This window comes from Phacochoerus africanus, chromosome 3 (genome assembly GCF_016906955.1).
Source record: "Phacochoerus africanus isolate WHEZ1 chromosome 3, ROS_Pafr_v1, whole genome shotgun sequence".
Classification (NCBI taxonomy): Eukaryota; Metazoa; Chordata; class Mammalia; order Artiodactyla; family Suidae; genus Phacochoerus; species Phacochoerus africanus.
In genome coordinates, this window is record NC_062546.1 from 203,928,678 (window position 1) to 203,943,136 (window position 14,459).

The following is a 14,459-nucleotide window of genomic DNA, read 5'->3' on the forward strand; positions in this document are numbered from 1 at the left end:
TCCCACGAAGACCCGAGAGGGGTCTCCTGCTCCTCCCGGAGGCGGGAGCAGGAAGGAAGGAGACAGCCTTGAAGATGCCACCTCTGGCTTAAAGAGCAAACTGGGGGACGCCCTGGGGCCCGTCCCTCCAAAACACAGGACAGAAATGCTGGCCTCTGCAGGCCCGTGGCGGGGCGGGGGGAGGCACTGGGGGTCCTGCCGGGGCGGGTTAGGCTCCCCAGGGAAAATGAAGGTCAAAGGAAACAGTACACCCCGCGATGGGATGCGTGGAATTCCCGATCGTCCCTCAAAGCCCCGGGGGCAGGAAGGCAGGACTCACCTGAAGGCCGCCAAGTACTCGGCGTCTCCCATGGGGGGGTCCAGGCCGCCTGTGAAAGCCATGTTGACGTTGAAGCCCACGCCTGGCCCTGTGCCCACCTGCACGAGGAGAGGGACGCGAGTTGCAGACCCCGACTCAGACAGCACAGGGCCCCCCACACTCTGCGCCCCCAGCCGGTCCCAGGCCCCACGGCCCCGAGGCCCCGCCTCGCTGCCACCAACAGCAGAGCGTTTTCGGAGCGCTGGGCCCGGAAACGTGGGGGCGTGGGCTGCAGCTCGGGGAGGGGGTTGCGTGCCGACAGAGGGTGACTGGCGACTCGGTGATGGGGCCATCCTGCCCAACTTCCTGGCAGGAAGGAGGTCCAGAGGCAGAGGCAGCTCCCCTGGTGGGATTCCGGCTGCTGGGCCTCCCGCCTCAGCGTGAGGGTCTGGCTGGGGCGCTGGGTGTCATGTGGGAGCCTGTCGTGCTGGGGCACCGTGGGGACCCACCAGGAGAGAGGACGCGGCCAGCGCCCATCCAAGGGACGGGAGGAGACGCGTTGTGCCTGCACAGGCAGCCCCTCCTGGGGGACGGCGGGCACCCCACGCTCACCCGTCCGTAAACTCTTCCGCCCGCCTGGATGAGTTTCGGTCAGACTCCACGTGGGCACAGGCCGTGGCATTCGGTCACCCTCGGGCCTCGGGAGCCTCCGCCCCGCCCCGGTGCCCCGCCCCTCTGCAGCCCCGCTCACCTCGTCAGGAGCCCCGCTGCCCGGGAAGAAGTTGCCGTCGTCGTAGCGGTGCAGCGAGACGTAGAGCACGCTGGGGTCACTGTAGAAGGCCTGCTGGGTCCCGTTCCCGTGGTGCACGTCCTGGGGGCAGGGGGCTGACTCAGCGCGGGGACCCTGGGGCCCAGAGGAGCCTCCCGCCCCGAGGGCTGGGTGGCATCTTCCTGCAGGTGCCGGCTGGCGTCGCTGCCCTCCCCCAAGCCCGCGATTTTCCACGCGGACTGCAGCTGCTCACTGTCCGGCGTGCACGAGGCGCCGGCTCTGCGCCAGACCCTGGGCTGCGCAGAAGACCGTCCCCGGGACTGAGGGACAGGTGCAGGCACCCGGCACTGGCGGTGCCAGGCCCCAAACAGGACGGATGAGCCGCTCCTCCTCATCACGGCGCCCACGTGTCCCAACCACACAAGTGGGGTGCCCGGGCTTCCTCCAGGCCTGAGGCCGCACAAGCCCTGGGTCGGCGGCCTGCTGCACACGCGCCGGTGATTCTAAACCCCGGGGACCTGCTGAGTGTCATTCCCTTACTTTTGCGAGCTGTCTGCGTTTGCTACAGAAAGTGTGGAGCGGCCGCTGTGAGCAGGAAGCAACTCCATCCCACCAAGGACGCCCACCGCTGCCCAAGGGGGAGGGCGCACGCCCAGGCCCTCACGGTGAGGGCGGGGCACGCACGGCCACTTGCATGCTGTCCGATGTGACAGCCGAGCCCTCCCCGCAGCCCCACATCCGCACCAGAGACGTCGGGACCTTCTCCAGGTGCCAGACAGGGCTGCGCTGGCCAGCACCCGCCCGTTCTAAGTCCGCAGGGTCCCTGTGCCCCGAGGGAGCTGAAGGAAGGGCTTGCTGGGGCCAGGGCACCAGGCACCCCCAGCATCTAAGGGCCCTGGACCAGTGCCCGCCGCCTGGCCTCTGGGGTTTGCTTTTCTCAACTGAGGAGGACTTCGCAGCACACGAGATAATCCCACCTGAAGTGCTTAGAAAAGTTGTGAAATAACTCGTGAACACCGAAGAGAGGGCCCCCTTCCCCGCCGCAGATGGCTTAAAAAGAGTAAGAACGGGAACACGCTGAGCAGCCTCCTCCGGCATCAGACCCCGTGCACCTGCTCTGGGAGCCCCGTTATGCAACAGTGTTTCCGCAGCTTACCCATGGGGGCCCTGGGATCGTCGGAGAGGGCCCCTCCCACGGGAAAGTGGCAAGTAGGTTAAACCAGCATAAATAAGGTGCCCCCTGCAGGAGGAGGAAGGGCAGGGCGGCAAAACCTCCCACCTTCCTGCCTTGCCATGAGGTCCTGCCATCATCCATCAACCTTGCTCTCCTCAGCGCCCCCACCCCCAGCTTCTAGACACTTCAGGAACCCGGCCAAGGGCAGGATGGGCTGGTCAGAGCTGACAACAGCCTCCTGACAGGTTCGGGATTTCTCTGCTGCATCTCGAGGTGGTTTCCAGAAAGTTAAGGTCCCCAAATCCCATTGCTGGCAGAGACGGAAAAGCCCGCCCCCCCTCCTCACACCATGCCGGCTGCGGCCGGGCGTCCAGACAGCCCAGCAGCGGCCCCCGCTCCCCAGGGACTGGCCACTTACCCAGTCCACTACGAGGGTCTTGCTCACGTGCAGCCTTTGCTGGAGAAGCTTGGCGGCGATGGCCACGGAGTTGAAGTAGCAGAACCCCCTGCAGGCGAGCATCAGGAGAAACGGAGACGAAATGCGGGTGTTGACGAGTTCGCCTACAACTTGCGATGGAACATCCTAGAATCCCACGAGGGTCTGAGGCCTGGCGGACGCCTGGCTCCCGATCAAGCCATTTGAAAGCCTTAACTGATGTTTGTAACCGACGGACACACACAGTTCCCACACGCAGGCCGCCAGAGCTCCCGCGGTGAGAAAATCCATTTCACCTCGTGCCGCCAGGACGCCCCCCAGAGGCACGAAGGCCCACAGAACCCAAGGCTACTCATTCCACTTGCCCACTGCTTATCCTTCCATATTCTAAGATGTAATAACGATTCTAGAGAGTCTGGAGAGAGCGGGAAAACAAGCTAAGAAAGTCAGTCAAGTAAAAAAGAAAGTCCCCCAAACCTGAATTTCCCTTTGTCTGAACCATCACAGCAATGGAGCAGCCCGGCCTGTTTTGTTTTGGGAGCCTGGCCCAGCCGTCTGGAAGCCCTTGCACCCCAGCACACACAACCCCTCCTGCTGCACTGGCCTGGGGATGGGAGCTGCCTCAGCCCCCGAAACCCCCAGGAGAACTTCTCCGGAAAATATTCCTCTGAGTTCCAGCCCGGTCCATTTGGGTCCAGTCTTCAGAATATCCAGCAACGAGACCCATTAGAAAGGTAACTTCTGAGAAACGCACGTTGGCGCTTGCTCCTGGGCCATGCAGACTGTCCCGAGCCGGCGAGTGACCGCACGGTGTTTAGGACAGGCCCCTCTGAGGCCAGGGGGCCCCTTTCTGGAACCCCGCCTGACGCCCTCACTTGGGATTTGAGATGCCGAGGGCTCCGGCTGCTGCCCCCGCTGGCTGTCTGCACTGTTCCTGCTCTGCCCCTTCTTCCAGGCAAGCCCATCACCTCATCCTAAAGCCCCACAACCCGGCGCTCGTCTGTCTCGGGCACCCGGGGGCCAGCCCCCCACATCGCGTTCTCTGGCGGCTTTCCTGTGTCCACTCGCAGTCAACGGCTGGGGTCAAGGCCTGGGACCCCCACGCAGCTGGGTTCTCCTCCACCAGGGTGGACCTGCATCCGTGTACCACGCCCACTACCTCGGCCAGCTCCTCGTGTGTGTGGTCAGGGTGCCTGGCCAGCTGACCCCTGTGGGCGCAACCCTGGGACCTCAGCCTCCTAGTTCCAAGCTGTAAGCGGGTCGGCTGGAAGCCCGCACGCGAGCAGACCTGAGCGTCTGGCAGTGGATGCCCCGGGGCAGCGCCATGCTGTGAGAGCCACTGCCCTGGACTGACTCCTGGGCCGCCCACTCCGAGCCCGACCCATCGCCTCCTGTGGCCAGTCCCGACCAGCTCGCGGCTGCTGGTCCTGGATGGGGGGTGGGGGGTGGGGTGTGGGCGACCAGACGCGGGGGCACGTCCACATCCCAGGAGGGGTCGGGAACGGCAGGTGCCCTGCCCGCAAATGTCGTGCGCCTACTCACATGGGCGTGCTCTCCTCGGCGTGGTGTCCCGGAGGGCGGACCACAGCAAAGCCGTTCTGGGCGCGGGAGACAGGGACAAAAGGGCGGTTTCAGGTCAGTGAGGAAATGATTAGGCTGATCTCGAGTGGGGTCAGGGTCTAGGCGAGGGCAGGTTTCGGGCTGCGTGGAGGTCCCTTCCGCAGTTTCTAAGATAAAAGGTGTGTTCACTCTTGACCTTCCACCTTCGCTAGCCTGCTGGCGAGGCTGGGAGCTGCGTGGCTGGGGAGTCCGGGTGGGGGGGACGGGCACCTTGGTCCCCCTCTGATCATAACCAGCATCCCCCGGAAGCAACCTGACAGGAGCCCCCAGAGCAGATGAAACGGAAGGGGCTTGGCCCGGACGCCCGGTACCACACAGGGGCTGCACCTCGTTTGGCCCTGGGGTGGATTCTCTGCTGTTAGTGGAGCTCAGTTCCCAGGGGCCTGACTGGGCAACGCAGGACACAACCCCTGATGCCTGCGGGAGACCCCTCGGAGGCGGGGGAGGAGCCGAGCGCCCCGCTGCGGACCCCTGAGCCTCAGGCTTTAAAAGAACCACCTGCAGACCAGCCTGCCGCCACTGTCATAAAAATGGTTTCAACCAGCATCCCCTGGTCTCACTGGCAGCCGGAAGCTGTGGTCAGGGTGTAAAACCGAGCCCCGAGGGCCGGCTGACCAGCCTGCGGCAGAGACCAGCGCAGGGCGGCACGGGACGGGGACACGCTCAGCAGCACAACCGCCTCCCTCCCTGCACAGGACCTGTGTGGCTCTGAGCGCAGAGCAGACCCCTGCGGGTCCCACCCCCACCCCCGCCCTGTCCCCAGACGTCTCGAGGGTCCCCGCCCTTCCCCTGAAGGGACAGCTGTGATGCGGCAGTGACGGTGGGGGCCCTGCTGAGCTGGGGCAGGGAGAGGCAGGAGCGAACGTCTGCGGGGGGAGGCAGTTCCCCTGCGAGGGTCCTGACGGGACAGTGGAGCTTATCAATGTCACGCCACCTTCGCCCGCAAACACACGCCTCTCCAGCGCCCCCGCAAAGGGATGGGAAGGCTGTCATCTCAGGGACGGGAGCTTTCGGGGAACCTGGGAACCTGGCAAAGCCCCCACTCTGCCCAGCTCTTGCTGGCACTGACAAGTCCTTCCTGGTGAGACAGGAGGTGACTTTCAGGGTGCCAAAGGTCAGAGATACTCTGGAAACTGTGCAGTAAAATATGTCAGGATGGGGGGGCCCGCATACTCCAAAGAGCCCCCATTTCCAAATGGCCCGTGTGGGGAAGTGACCCCTCACCTCTCGAGGCCGAAGTGCTTTCCTGAAAAGGAGACGGTCGCTGACGCTGTTCTAGGGTCCACCCTGCGACTCATCCTCAAGGAACTACCTACCGCCTGCCGGACGTGTGGCACCGCCCGAAAGCTACGAGCCCCCCACCCCAGCTCTGCACCTGCGCGAGGCCAGGTTTTCTTCTTGTGCTTCGGCCAAACCTCCGCGCTGCCAGAGACGGAGGCGGAGGCCGGTGCGAGGAGCCAGAGGAAAACAGGACTCTCATCTTTACATTACTCTAATGACTTACATTTAAAAGAAAGATTTTAAAAGCCTCCGTCTTAACCTCTGACGAGCGGTCAACGCCTCTAACAGAACTCATAAGGTTAGACGCTCCTTGGGTTTTTCCGCAACTTCAAGAGCGTAAAGGGGTCCCCAGACTGAATTCTTGGACAAGCGCTGCTGCTGCTGCGTGAGGAGAGGCATTTTCACCCGTGTGGGAAACGTCCGCTCGGACTCAACAGTGATGACAGGGTGGGGGCGGCCCTCAGCCCATCACAGCCAGCTCGCGCCTGTCCGGAGAGGGAGCCCAGCGGGCGGCCGCCCCCCCAGCCCCTCCTCCTGGCCCCACTGACCTTCAGCTCCCCTGTGGCCACCTTGAAGGCCAGCTCCACCACGCAGCCCACGGCCAGCCGGGCGGCCCCCGACGAGTGCACCTCGCTCCATATGGTGTCACTGTCTACCTGTGGAGACATCAGGCGGCGGTGAGCCTGGCATCCTGGGCCAGTCACCACCCCCCACCCCAGCGCAGGCAGCCGCAGCGCCGGGGCCTCGGTAGCCCCAGGACCAGAGCCTCTCACGGCTGATTACGAAAGAACGCCAGCCTCCTCCTTTTTTTTTGAAGACATGCCCAAGAATGCAAAACAGAGGAAGACCAGTGGATGCACCCAAAACAGCGTGTGTGCGTGTTTACCCCTTTCTGAGGTGTCATTTCTTTCCTCAATGGCTCCCAAATATTCCATGCGAAGAGTTCCGATGCCAGGGTCACCCAATTCCCTTTTTCTTAAAAACGGCAACTGCAGTGGAGCCACGCTAACAATTAGCCCAAGCAAACACAGAAGCGTTCGAATCGGGTCGCTCCTACTGCGACTTGGGCGCTGAGCGTCTGGCGGTGGTTCACAGGGTGGGCTCGTGGGGAGGAGAACCTGGGCTCCGGGCACACCCGGAGGGTGGACCCTGCCCTCTGCCCGGGCGGCCGCCCCGCCTCCCGCGGAAAGACGTGTGTGGTTACTGTCAGGTAACTTGTTCACTTCTTCATTCTTGGGTTTTTCTGTGAAACCAGCTCCAGCGGGCGGCAAAGACAGAGACGTGAGCAGCCTGGTCTGTGGCAAGGGAGCCTCCGGCGGGAGCCGGGAGTGGGGGGTGGCAGGGAGCAGGAGCCCTGGTTCCAGGTCAGGGGCGCCCGAGAAGCCATCTCCAGGGTGGGCGGCCGGTGCCTCGGCCACACACACCCTTGGGGCACACATGCCTTCCCGGGGATGGCCGAGCCCAGAGAAGGTTCTGGAAGGCTGTGCGTAATGTGCTCGTGCACCTGGGACAGCCGGCAGGGCTGCTGGCGGATCTTCCTTCCCCTTCTGAGCCCTGAAGGCCTGGGACGTGGAGGCCTAGCCGCACCCCCTTCGCGGCCCAGCCCCTGCCCACCTGACGGGGGCTCCCACCGCTGTATGCGGTGGATGGATTTCTTTCAGTGACGTCTTGAGTCTTCATCTTCAAAGCACCATGATTTAAAATACACTGACGAGCGGTTGGAGCTATTTCCTGAGAAGCGTTATTCCACGAGGGCTCTTCTCGATGACCAAACCGCTATGTCCTTTAAATAGTTTCCAAATGCTGCAGGAACGCTCTGCGCCCAGCCCGCTCTCCCCGGCATTAGCATTCAACGCTCAAAGGCCGGCTTCTCCTCCAAAGAATACTCTGCTGTTGTTCATTGACGGAGCCGCTCAGAATGTTCTGGACCAGGTACTTCAGCTGAAGGATCAATGCAGTACAGTCGCAGTGAGAGCTGGCACGGCATCCAGCTGCCGGCCACAGCTCCCCAGGGCCCGACCTGGGGTCCTTGGTTCCAGAAGGACGAAGTCCGGTGAGGGGGCTTGGCCATGCGGCACTGCCGAGGCGGCCGTGCAGGAGCAGGAAGCAAACCATTCCTGCAGCAAAGCCACAGAAAAGGCAGACAGCGGAGAGGCCTCTTCCAGAGATTTCAGCAGGCAGTCAGGGTGGCCACTTTGGCTGTGCCGAGGACCTTGGAGGCCACGGCCCTTAGGGCACCCAGGGCCTGTGGGGGCTGTCCCCGCCAGGGACCAGGCCAGGCAGGGGAGGGTTGGGCGGGCAACTCAGCAACCCCAAGCCCTCAGGCAGGGGCAACCCACAACCCCAGGAGGTGAGCAAAGCAGAAGGGTCTCTAACTTGGTTTGGAAAAAACGTAACCATTTCAAAGCTCTAGTGCATCACCCACGTGCTAATTCACGCAGCTCTCAGGAAAAGCAACGCGGGCCCTTCTTCCCACTTCATCAGCCGCCCTGGCCCCTGGGGTCCGCTCTGCTTCCCGACGCCCCAGGGGGCTGGCCGGCTCTGGAAGGAGACGCCGAGGCCCAGAAAGGCTGCAGCTGCACCGGCAACTCAGGGGATGCATGCCGAGGCAGGAGGAGGAGGGCTGGCACTGACAATCTGCCCTTGGAGGAGGGGGCAATCACGGAAAAGGACCGAGAGTGAGCACTCCTTGGCCGCTCCGAGGCGCACACTGTGTGCCGGTCACGCCGACGGGCTCCCCGTGGACCCAGCTGGACCGGGTGAGCAATTCCAGGCCCCTGTTCCAGAGCATTTTTGTGCCGAGACAAGACGGTGGGCGCTGGGCAACCTGCTGGGGCGGGATCTGGACTTCACACCGGGGAGGGGCCGCCTGGCTCAGGGCCCCATTAGCTTTCATTTGCAAATTATAAATCCCTCCGTGCTCAGCCGGCGCTGCTGCAGGGCAGTGAAATCCCAGTCTTTTCAAGTCTGGCCAAAAATTTGCCCTGAATTAAGAGATTGCCGCCTATTTACGATACAAAATACAATAACTCTAGGAGGCTTGGTGGTTGTATGAACAAATGCCGTTTATTCTCTTTCTGACGGGATAATTTTCAAAGCGGCGATTTTTGTAAAGACTCAGGAAGAAAACAATTTTGTTTCATTTCCATAACAGAATCCAGACCCGCGCTGCAAGCCTGCGATCTGTAATTACGCGCACATTCGCGCGCGGTCCCGGCTGGGACAGCCTCTGCTGTCCACTCGTCCTCCGGCCTCTTCGTGACCGTGACCCGGGGAGCTCGGCGGCCAGCAGGTTGGCTGGGAGGGGGCCGTCTGGCCCTCAAAGCCCCGCTCCCTGTTCCCGCCCCCACCCCTCCCTCACCCAGGGGACAGCAGGTGCGGCAGGCGGCGTGGCCTCTCTGGAAGGCACCTGGCCTCCGCTGCGCCGCGGGACAGTGGGTGCCCCTCCTGGCAGGGAAGCCGAGGTCACTAAAGACGCTGGCTCTGCTGCCGACCTGCCCAGGTCTGTTCAGGAGCTCCGCTCCCGGGAAGCGCCCTGCCCACCCCATGTGGCATGCGGGCGCCAGGCCCCGCGGTCAGGGCTGCACTGGGCCTCCGGGCTGGCTGTCGGATGCGGATCAGCGCACCCGTGCTCGGTGATGGGTTCATGACCTGGGTCGGGATGAGCGGACTACCGCTCCGCGGGTCAGACGCACTGGCCCGCACACCAGATCCCGCTTCCCAAGGCGGCCGTGGTGCCAGACGACCTTCCCCAGAGGAAGGTGCCCCAGACCCGCCATCAAAACGCTTACAGGCACGAGGGGCCTTTGAAGCCACACGTGTGAGCGGTGGGGCAGGCCGGCCCCCCAGACCCCGCTTATGGAAAACACCTGGCAGCAATTACGCGCTCCGCGGAGAGGCCAGCGAGGCAGCGACTGACTGCTGTGACCGCTGGACCCGAGACCAAGCAGGACGTCCTTTACACAGTAAAGGAATACTTACGCCGACACCACCGCAGGGCAGCCTGACAAACACCGACGTGAGCGAGCCTGCGGGGAGGAGGAGAGCCAAGGTCAGGTGGGCAAGGTCACTGGCACCGCGGCCTGCAGGGAGCACAGCGCTGCTGGTGCCCACACGGCGCTCTGGCCCTGGTGGAAGACGCGCAATCCGCCTGCATGCCGAGGGGCAAACCGGCTTCAAAGGTACCCCTGCAGCACGGCCCATCTGGCCAGCGGTGGCTCCTGGGCCGAGGGGGCTCGGCCCCTGCAGAGAGACCTCGCCTTCTGCACAGCGACAGCCCGCTCCTCAGGGGGTGGGGGAGCCCACGGGGGACGCTGGCTTCCAGCCCGAGCTCGTGCACCTGGCACAGAACAACCCGAAGGGTGGCACCTGGAGCTCCCTGCCCCTGACACTGGCTCTGCACACTGAGGCTCTGGCCAGCCCTCCAGCTGTGAACGAGGGAAGGAGGCCTGAGGTTAAGCAAGCGGGGTGAGAGGGATTTTTCAGGGAAACGTGAAGAGCAGCAGCCCCCTCCCGATTTACAAGTGTTCCAAGTTCCCTGGGCGGGCGCACACCTAAGAAACCACAGAGCCTTGAAGCTGGCTGTCCAGGAAGGCCTGCCTGGGGTCCATGCTGCAGAAGCCGGGACCCTCTCTGGGCTCAGACCTGGCCTGGGTGACAAGGACAGGGTCTGTCTTCTTCCTTGGGGTGATCCTAGTGCTGGCCGACGACCAGTCTACAACCCACCTGTCCCCAGGGACCGGAGACCGCCCCCCCCCCACCGGCAGCGAACTGGCTGCCGCCCCTGCCCCCCGCCCCTGAAGAGAGCCTCTCCGTGCAGCCGGCCACTCCCCGCGCCCCTTCCCCCTCCTCCCAGGCCTTTCTGGCTGGTTCCACAGCCTAGCTCGGACCCCACTTTCTGGACCTGGCAGAGCCATGCCCAGCTCCAGGAGAGGCCGCTCCACCACCACCCTCTCCCCGACCCTGAGCTCCAGATCTGCTCTGGGAGTTCACCAATCACTCCTGGGGGCCCCAGGAAGAGTCACAGGGGCTGGGGGCTCGCCAGGGGCGTGGCCTCGGTGAGGTCTGTGCCGGAGACATCCCGGATTCCTCCCCGCCTGGACCACGCTGTGGGCCCCGCCCCTTGGCTTCCTGCTGCTCTCAGAGGCCAGCTCGCCTGGCATGGACCCGAGAGGCCTGGACAGCGGGCCCTGCGCCCGCCCTCTCTCCTCCAGGTCCCATGTCGCCAAGACCCTGCGGCCTGACCTGAGGCTCCCGACTTCGCTCCTCTGCCGGATCTCCTAACACCAGTTAAAGTGCTTCTGGACGGCCCACACAGCCTCCAGCCCCCACGTCTGTGAGGCCAGGGGCACGTCCGCCTTGCTCTCCCGTGTGCCCGGACCCGGGCATAAGCAGGCCTGCAGGCGGGTGGAGGGGCCAGCTGGGCAGGGAAGCAGCTCCTGGGAGGGGCTTGCTGGGCCTGCTCCGGCCCCTGAGCGGAGCAGGGCGGGGGTGGGGGTGGGGGGCGCAGGCCCCAGGCCCGGCAACATCCCCCACAGAGCAGCACAGGCCCCGGACCCGGGGAAGTGGCTCTCTCTGCCCAAGGGCTGGGATTAGGCTCGTGGTCCTTGTCACACCACTAACTGCTCCGGCACAGGAACAGGACGCTGGGGACGTGGGGGCTTTGGCCCAGAGAATTCACACATCGGTGTGAATATGACTGAGGAAGACTCAGCCGAGACACCAATTTCTATGTTTGAAACTACAGACAACACCCTCTGCATTAAAACCAGAGACCAGGAGTTCCCTGGTGGCCTGGTGGTTAAGAATCGGCGTGATCACTGCATTGCTGGGGTGTGGGATCTCTGATCTGGCCCCCACCCCAATAAATGGAAAAAAAGAAAAAGAAAAGAAAAAGCCAGAAGTCACGTGAATACGCTGATTTTGCTCATCATCCAGCAAGCAAGACCAAGATGATAAAAAGGTGACCATCACATGCCTTCGGACCCCAGGCCGGGCTCGCCGGGCTCAACAGGGAAGCTGTCTGGACCGAGCGCTGAGCCGCCCGGGGAGGGCTCTCCATGCAGCTGGCCTCTGCCCGGCAAGCGCTTCCCACACCCGCCTCCAGGGTCCAGGCCACCACTGACCGGCCACAAAACGTTCAGTGGAGAGAGGCGGTCTGATGCATCCAGGACCGCCCTGCTTTCCCGCCCCGCGGGCCCGCCGACGCGCAGGCTGGGATGCTGATGCGCCTGGGAAGATGCTGGCTTTCTTCCGCAGCCGCCACTGCTCCCTGCGCTGGGCGGCGGGCAGAGGGGCCTCCCCGTGACCCGGGCGCTGCCGGCACTCTTGGGGCGCCTGTAGCTCTAGCCCTTCGGTCCTCGTCCGCCAGACCAGGCGTCCTTCCCAGGTCACGGGAGGGGACCCCCGACTCCCAGGGACATCTCAGGTGCGACCGAGCAGCCCACTTCAGCCGGCCACACCACGTCACGCACCACCTGGCACGCGGGGCTTTTTGCAAAGGGCTTAGAAATTTGTGGACTCAATTAAAAGAGGGAGGAAGGCCACAGAGTAGACTGTAAACACCCAATTAGGGTACCGTTAACATCCGAGAGAGCCACCGACTACCACCACGTCTGGAATACTTAGACGGAGAAAAACAGGCTTTTCCAGAACAGCCGTCGAGAGTTTAAAGAGAGGTCTCAAGTGGCAAGAAGGTACCGACGGGCTATCCTCAGAGCGGTAACAGGGCTTAGACGAGCAAAGGAGCAGCAGGGGTTACCGCATCACGGGTGTAAACTGGACACACGCTCACAACACACGTCTTGCAGCCATACACTCGGCTCCTAAAATGCACACTGCACTGCGTGGTGCCAGCGGGGGGTCTGAGATGACGGAGAAACACTTCAACCCAGAAGCCGCAAGCAGCAGAGGGCGCTTCAGGGGACAGTGATGCCGGGTGGACTGAGGAGGGGACCCCAAGAGGTGACGGGTGGGCTCTGCGGACAGGAAGCGCCACCGGCTCGCCCACCGCCGGCTCTTCCCCGGGACCCACAGCTCTGGCTGATCCCTGACCACCAGCCTTAAACCTAGTTTGGAACGAGTCTGACGGCAAACCTCACCCATCCATGGTCCAGGGCCTCCCTGGCGGACTTCGCAAGCCCGGGCGGAGTGCGAGGATGGACGCAGAAGGGCCAGGGTGAGCCGGGAAGCCCTTGGCAGTGGGAAAGGGGGACGCGGGTGGCCGCATTCAGGAAGAAACCCCAAGGAAAGCCTTGGTGACTGCAGGGACCGCTCTCCGACCCGAGCCTCCCCACCCCCAGGTACTGCTGAAGTGGGGTCACTGGTTCTGAGCACTGTAGCCTCGGTCCTGGAACCCAAGGGCACCTCTCTTTGCTGGAGAACATTCCAGAGGCTGGGCTTCACACCAGAACGGCTGCATTCCCTGGAGCATCCCAGGGCCGGGCGCCAGGCTGCAGAGTCTGCCCTGGGCCCCGCCCAGCCTCTCCCTCGGCGCTAAGGTCCTTGCGCCCCGTCCTTATGCCTGAAGCCTCCTTCCCACAAAGCCCTGCCCGGCCCCAGGCCAGACCCCCTCCTCTGGTCCCCATCTGGCGCTCTGTCTCACTTCCTGACGTCTTTGCCTGGGTCTTTGCTCCTCCCGGTGCCGTGGGCCAGGCCTCCAGACCCCTTCCCGGGAGCAGGCAGCTCAGAGCTCCCCCGCCCCGAGCCCTGCCCCGTGACCCCCAACAACCCCTCCAGCTCAGGGGTCGCATGCACACCTCACCACCTGCATGCGGTCTGAAGCCAAGGGGGGAGCACGGCATCGTGCCCTCTGTGGGGGCGGGGATCCCCCCTGCCGCGGGACAGTCGCCCCACCCCATCCTCCGTCTCCCACGCTGCATCTTAAACCACGCGGCTGGGTTGGGGAAACCAGACTGAGGAGCAAGAGCAAACCCTGCAGGACGAGGAGGGACCGGTGGGGGGAAGGAGGGCTCTGGGAGGCAGCAGCCTCAGGGCAGGACAGGCTGGAGGGAGCCTGGGGTCGCCCGCCTGGAGTTCCAAGAGCACCTGGGGGAACAGGGCTCACTGGGGCAGGGGTGGGGGTGGGGGTGGGGGTGGGGGGGTGGGCTGGGGACCAGACCTGGGAAGGTGAGTGGCTCTGAGGTCCCTTGGGCCCAGCACGGCCACCCCCACTTTGAAGGAGACCAGGGTGGGGGTAGGGAGCCCCAGCTGATCCCCGCAGCAGGGCCTGGGCAGGGGGAGCAGCCGCACGGCCAAGACAAGGGAAAGCCAGAGGGGACCCTAGGACAGGCTCCTCGGGTCCTGGCCAGTCACCATGGCCTCCAGGGGGGTCACGCCCAGCGCAGGACCAGGCACAGAGCAGACCTTTTTAGTGTCTGCCACGGAAACAGCACACGGCCCACCCCATCCTCCTGCCCCACCCGGGACCCTGGTGTTTGTGGCTCCTGGACAGCTCCCCCCACCGCCCTGCCTGCTTTAGCTCGGCTCTGGGAGGCGCCCCTAGGTCTGCTCTCCCCCAGGGGCAGAGGCAGGGGTGAGAGGGACACCCGGGTTCAAGGTGGCTGGACGCTGGGGTGGAAATTACCCAGGAAGGGTCCCGACCAGCTGAGCTGCGCCGGGAGCTGAGGGCCCCTGCCTGCCTCTCAGGACCCACGTGACCCCTGAAGACCCCCTCCTGAGGAGATGCCAGCCCTTCATGGCAGACGATGCCTGTTCCGAAGCTCCTTCCCTCCAGCCCAGAGCCCGCCCCCAACGCGGGGCTGCCCGCCAGGCGGGAGCCCCTGGACCCGGGGGAGGCCTGGGCCGCCTCGCCCCCAGCGGCCTCTCTCAGGATGCCCAGGACCGCTCCCCTGACGCCTGGGAGGGCGTCTCCAGACCGAAA

At 64.1% G+C, this 14,459-nt stretch overlaps 1 protein-coding gene across 6 annotated transcripts in view; it reads right to left on the reverse strand.

Annotated features, from left to right (window-relative positions):
• HDAC4 (histone deacetylase 4) overlaps nucleotides 1-14,459 on the reverse strand; it is a 240,276-nt gene that overhangs the window by 25,193 nt on the left and 200,624 nt on the right. For all 6 annotated transcript variants that reach the window (XM_047773944.1, XM_047773941.1, XM_047773943.1 and 3 more), the window contains 6 exons: nucleotides 9,560-9,606; nucleotides 6,127-6,234; nucleotides 4,220-4,275; nucleotides 2,660-2,747; nucleotides 1,050-1,169; nucleotides 320-417 (listed from right to left, as the gene is read on the reverse strand). In XM_047773944.1, coding sequence (XP_047629900.1) covers nucleotides 320-417; nucleotides 1,050-1,169; nucleotides 2,660-2,747; nucleotides 4,220-4,275; nucleotides 6,127-6,234; nucleotides 9,560-9,606 — 517 coding nt within the window. The remainder of the gene's footprint in view (nucleotides 1-319; nucleotides 418-1,049; nucleotides 1,170-2,659; nucleotides 2,748-4,219; nucleotides 4,276-6,126; nucleotides 6,235-9,559; nucleotides 9,607-14,459) is intronic.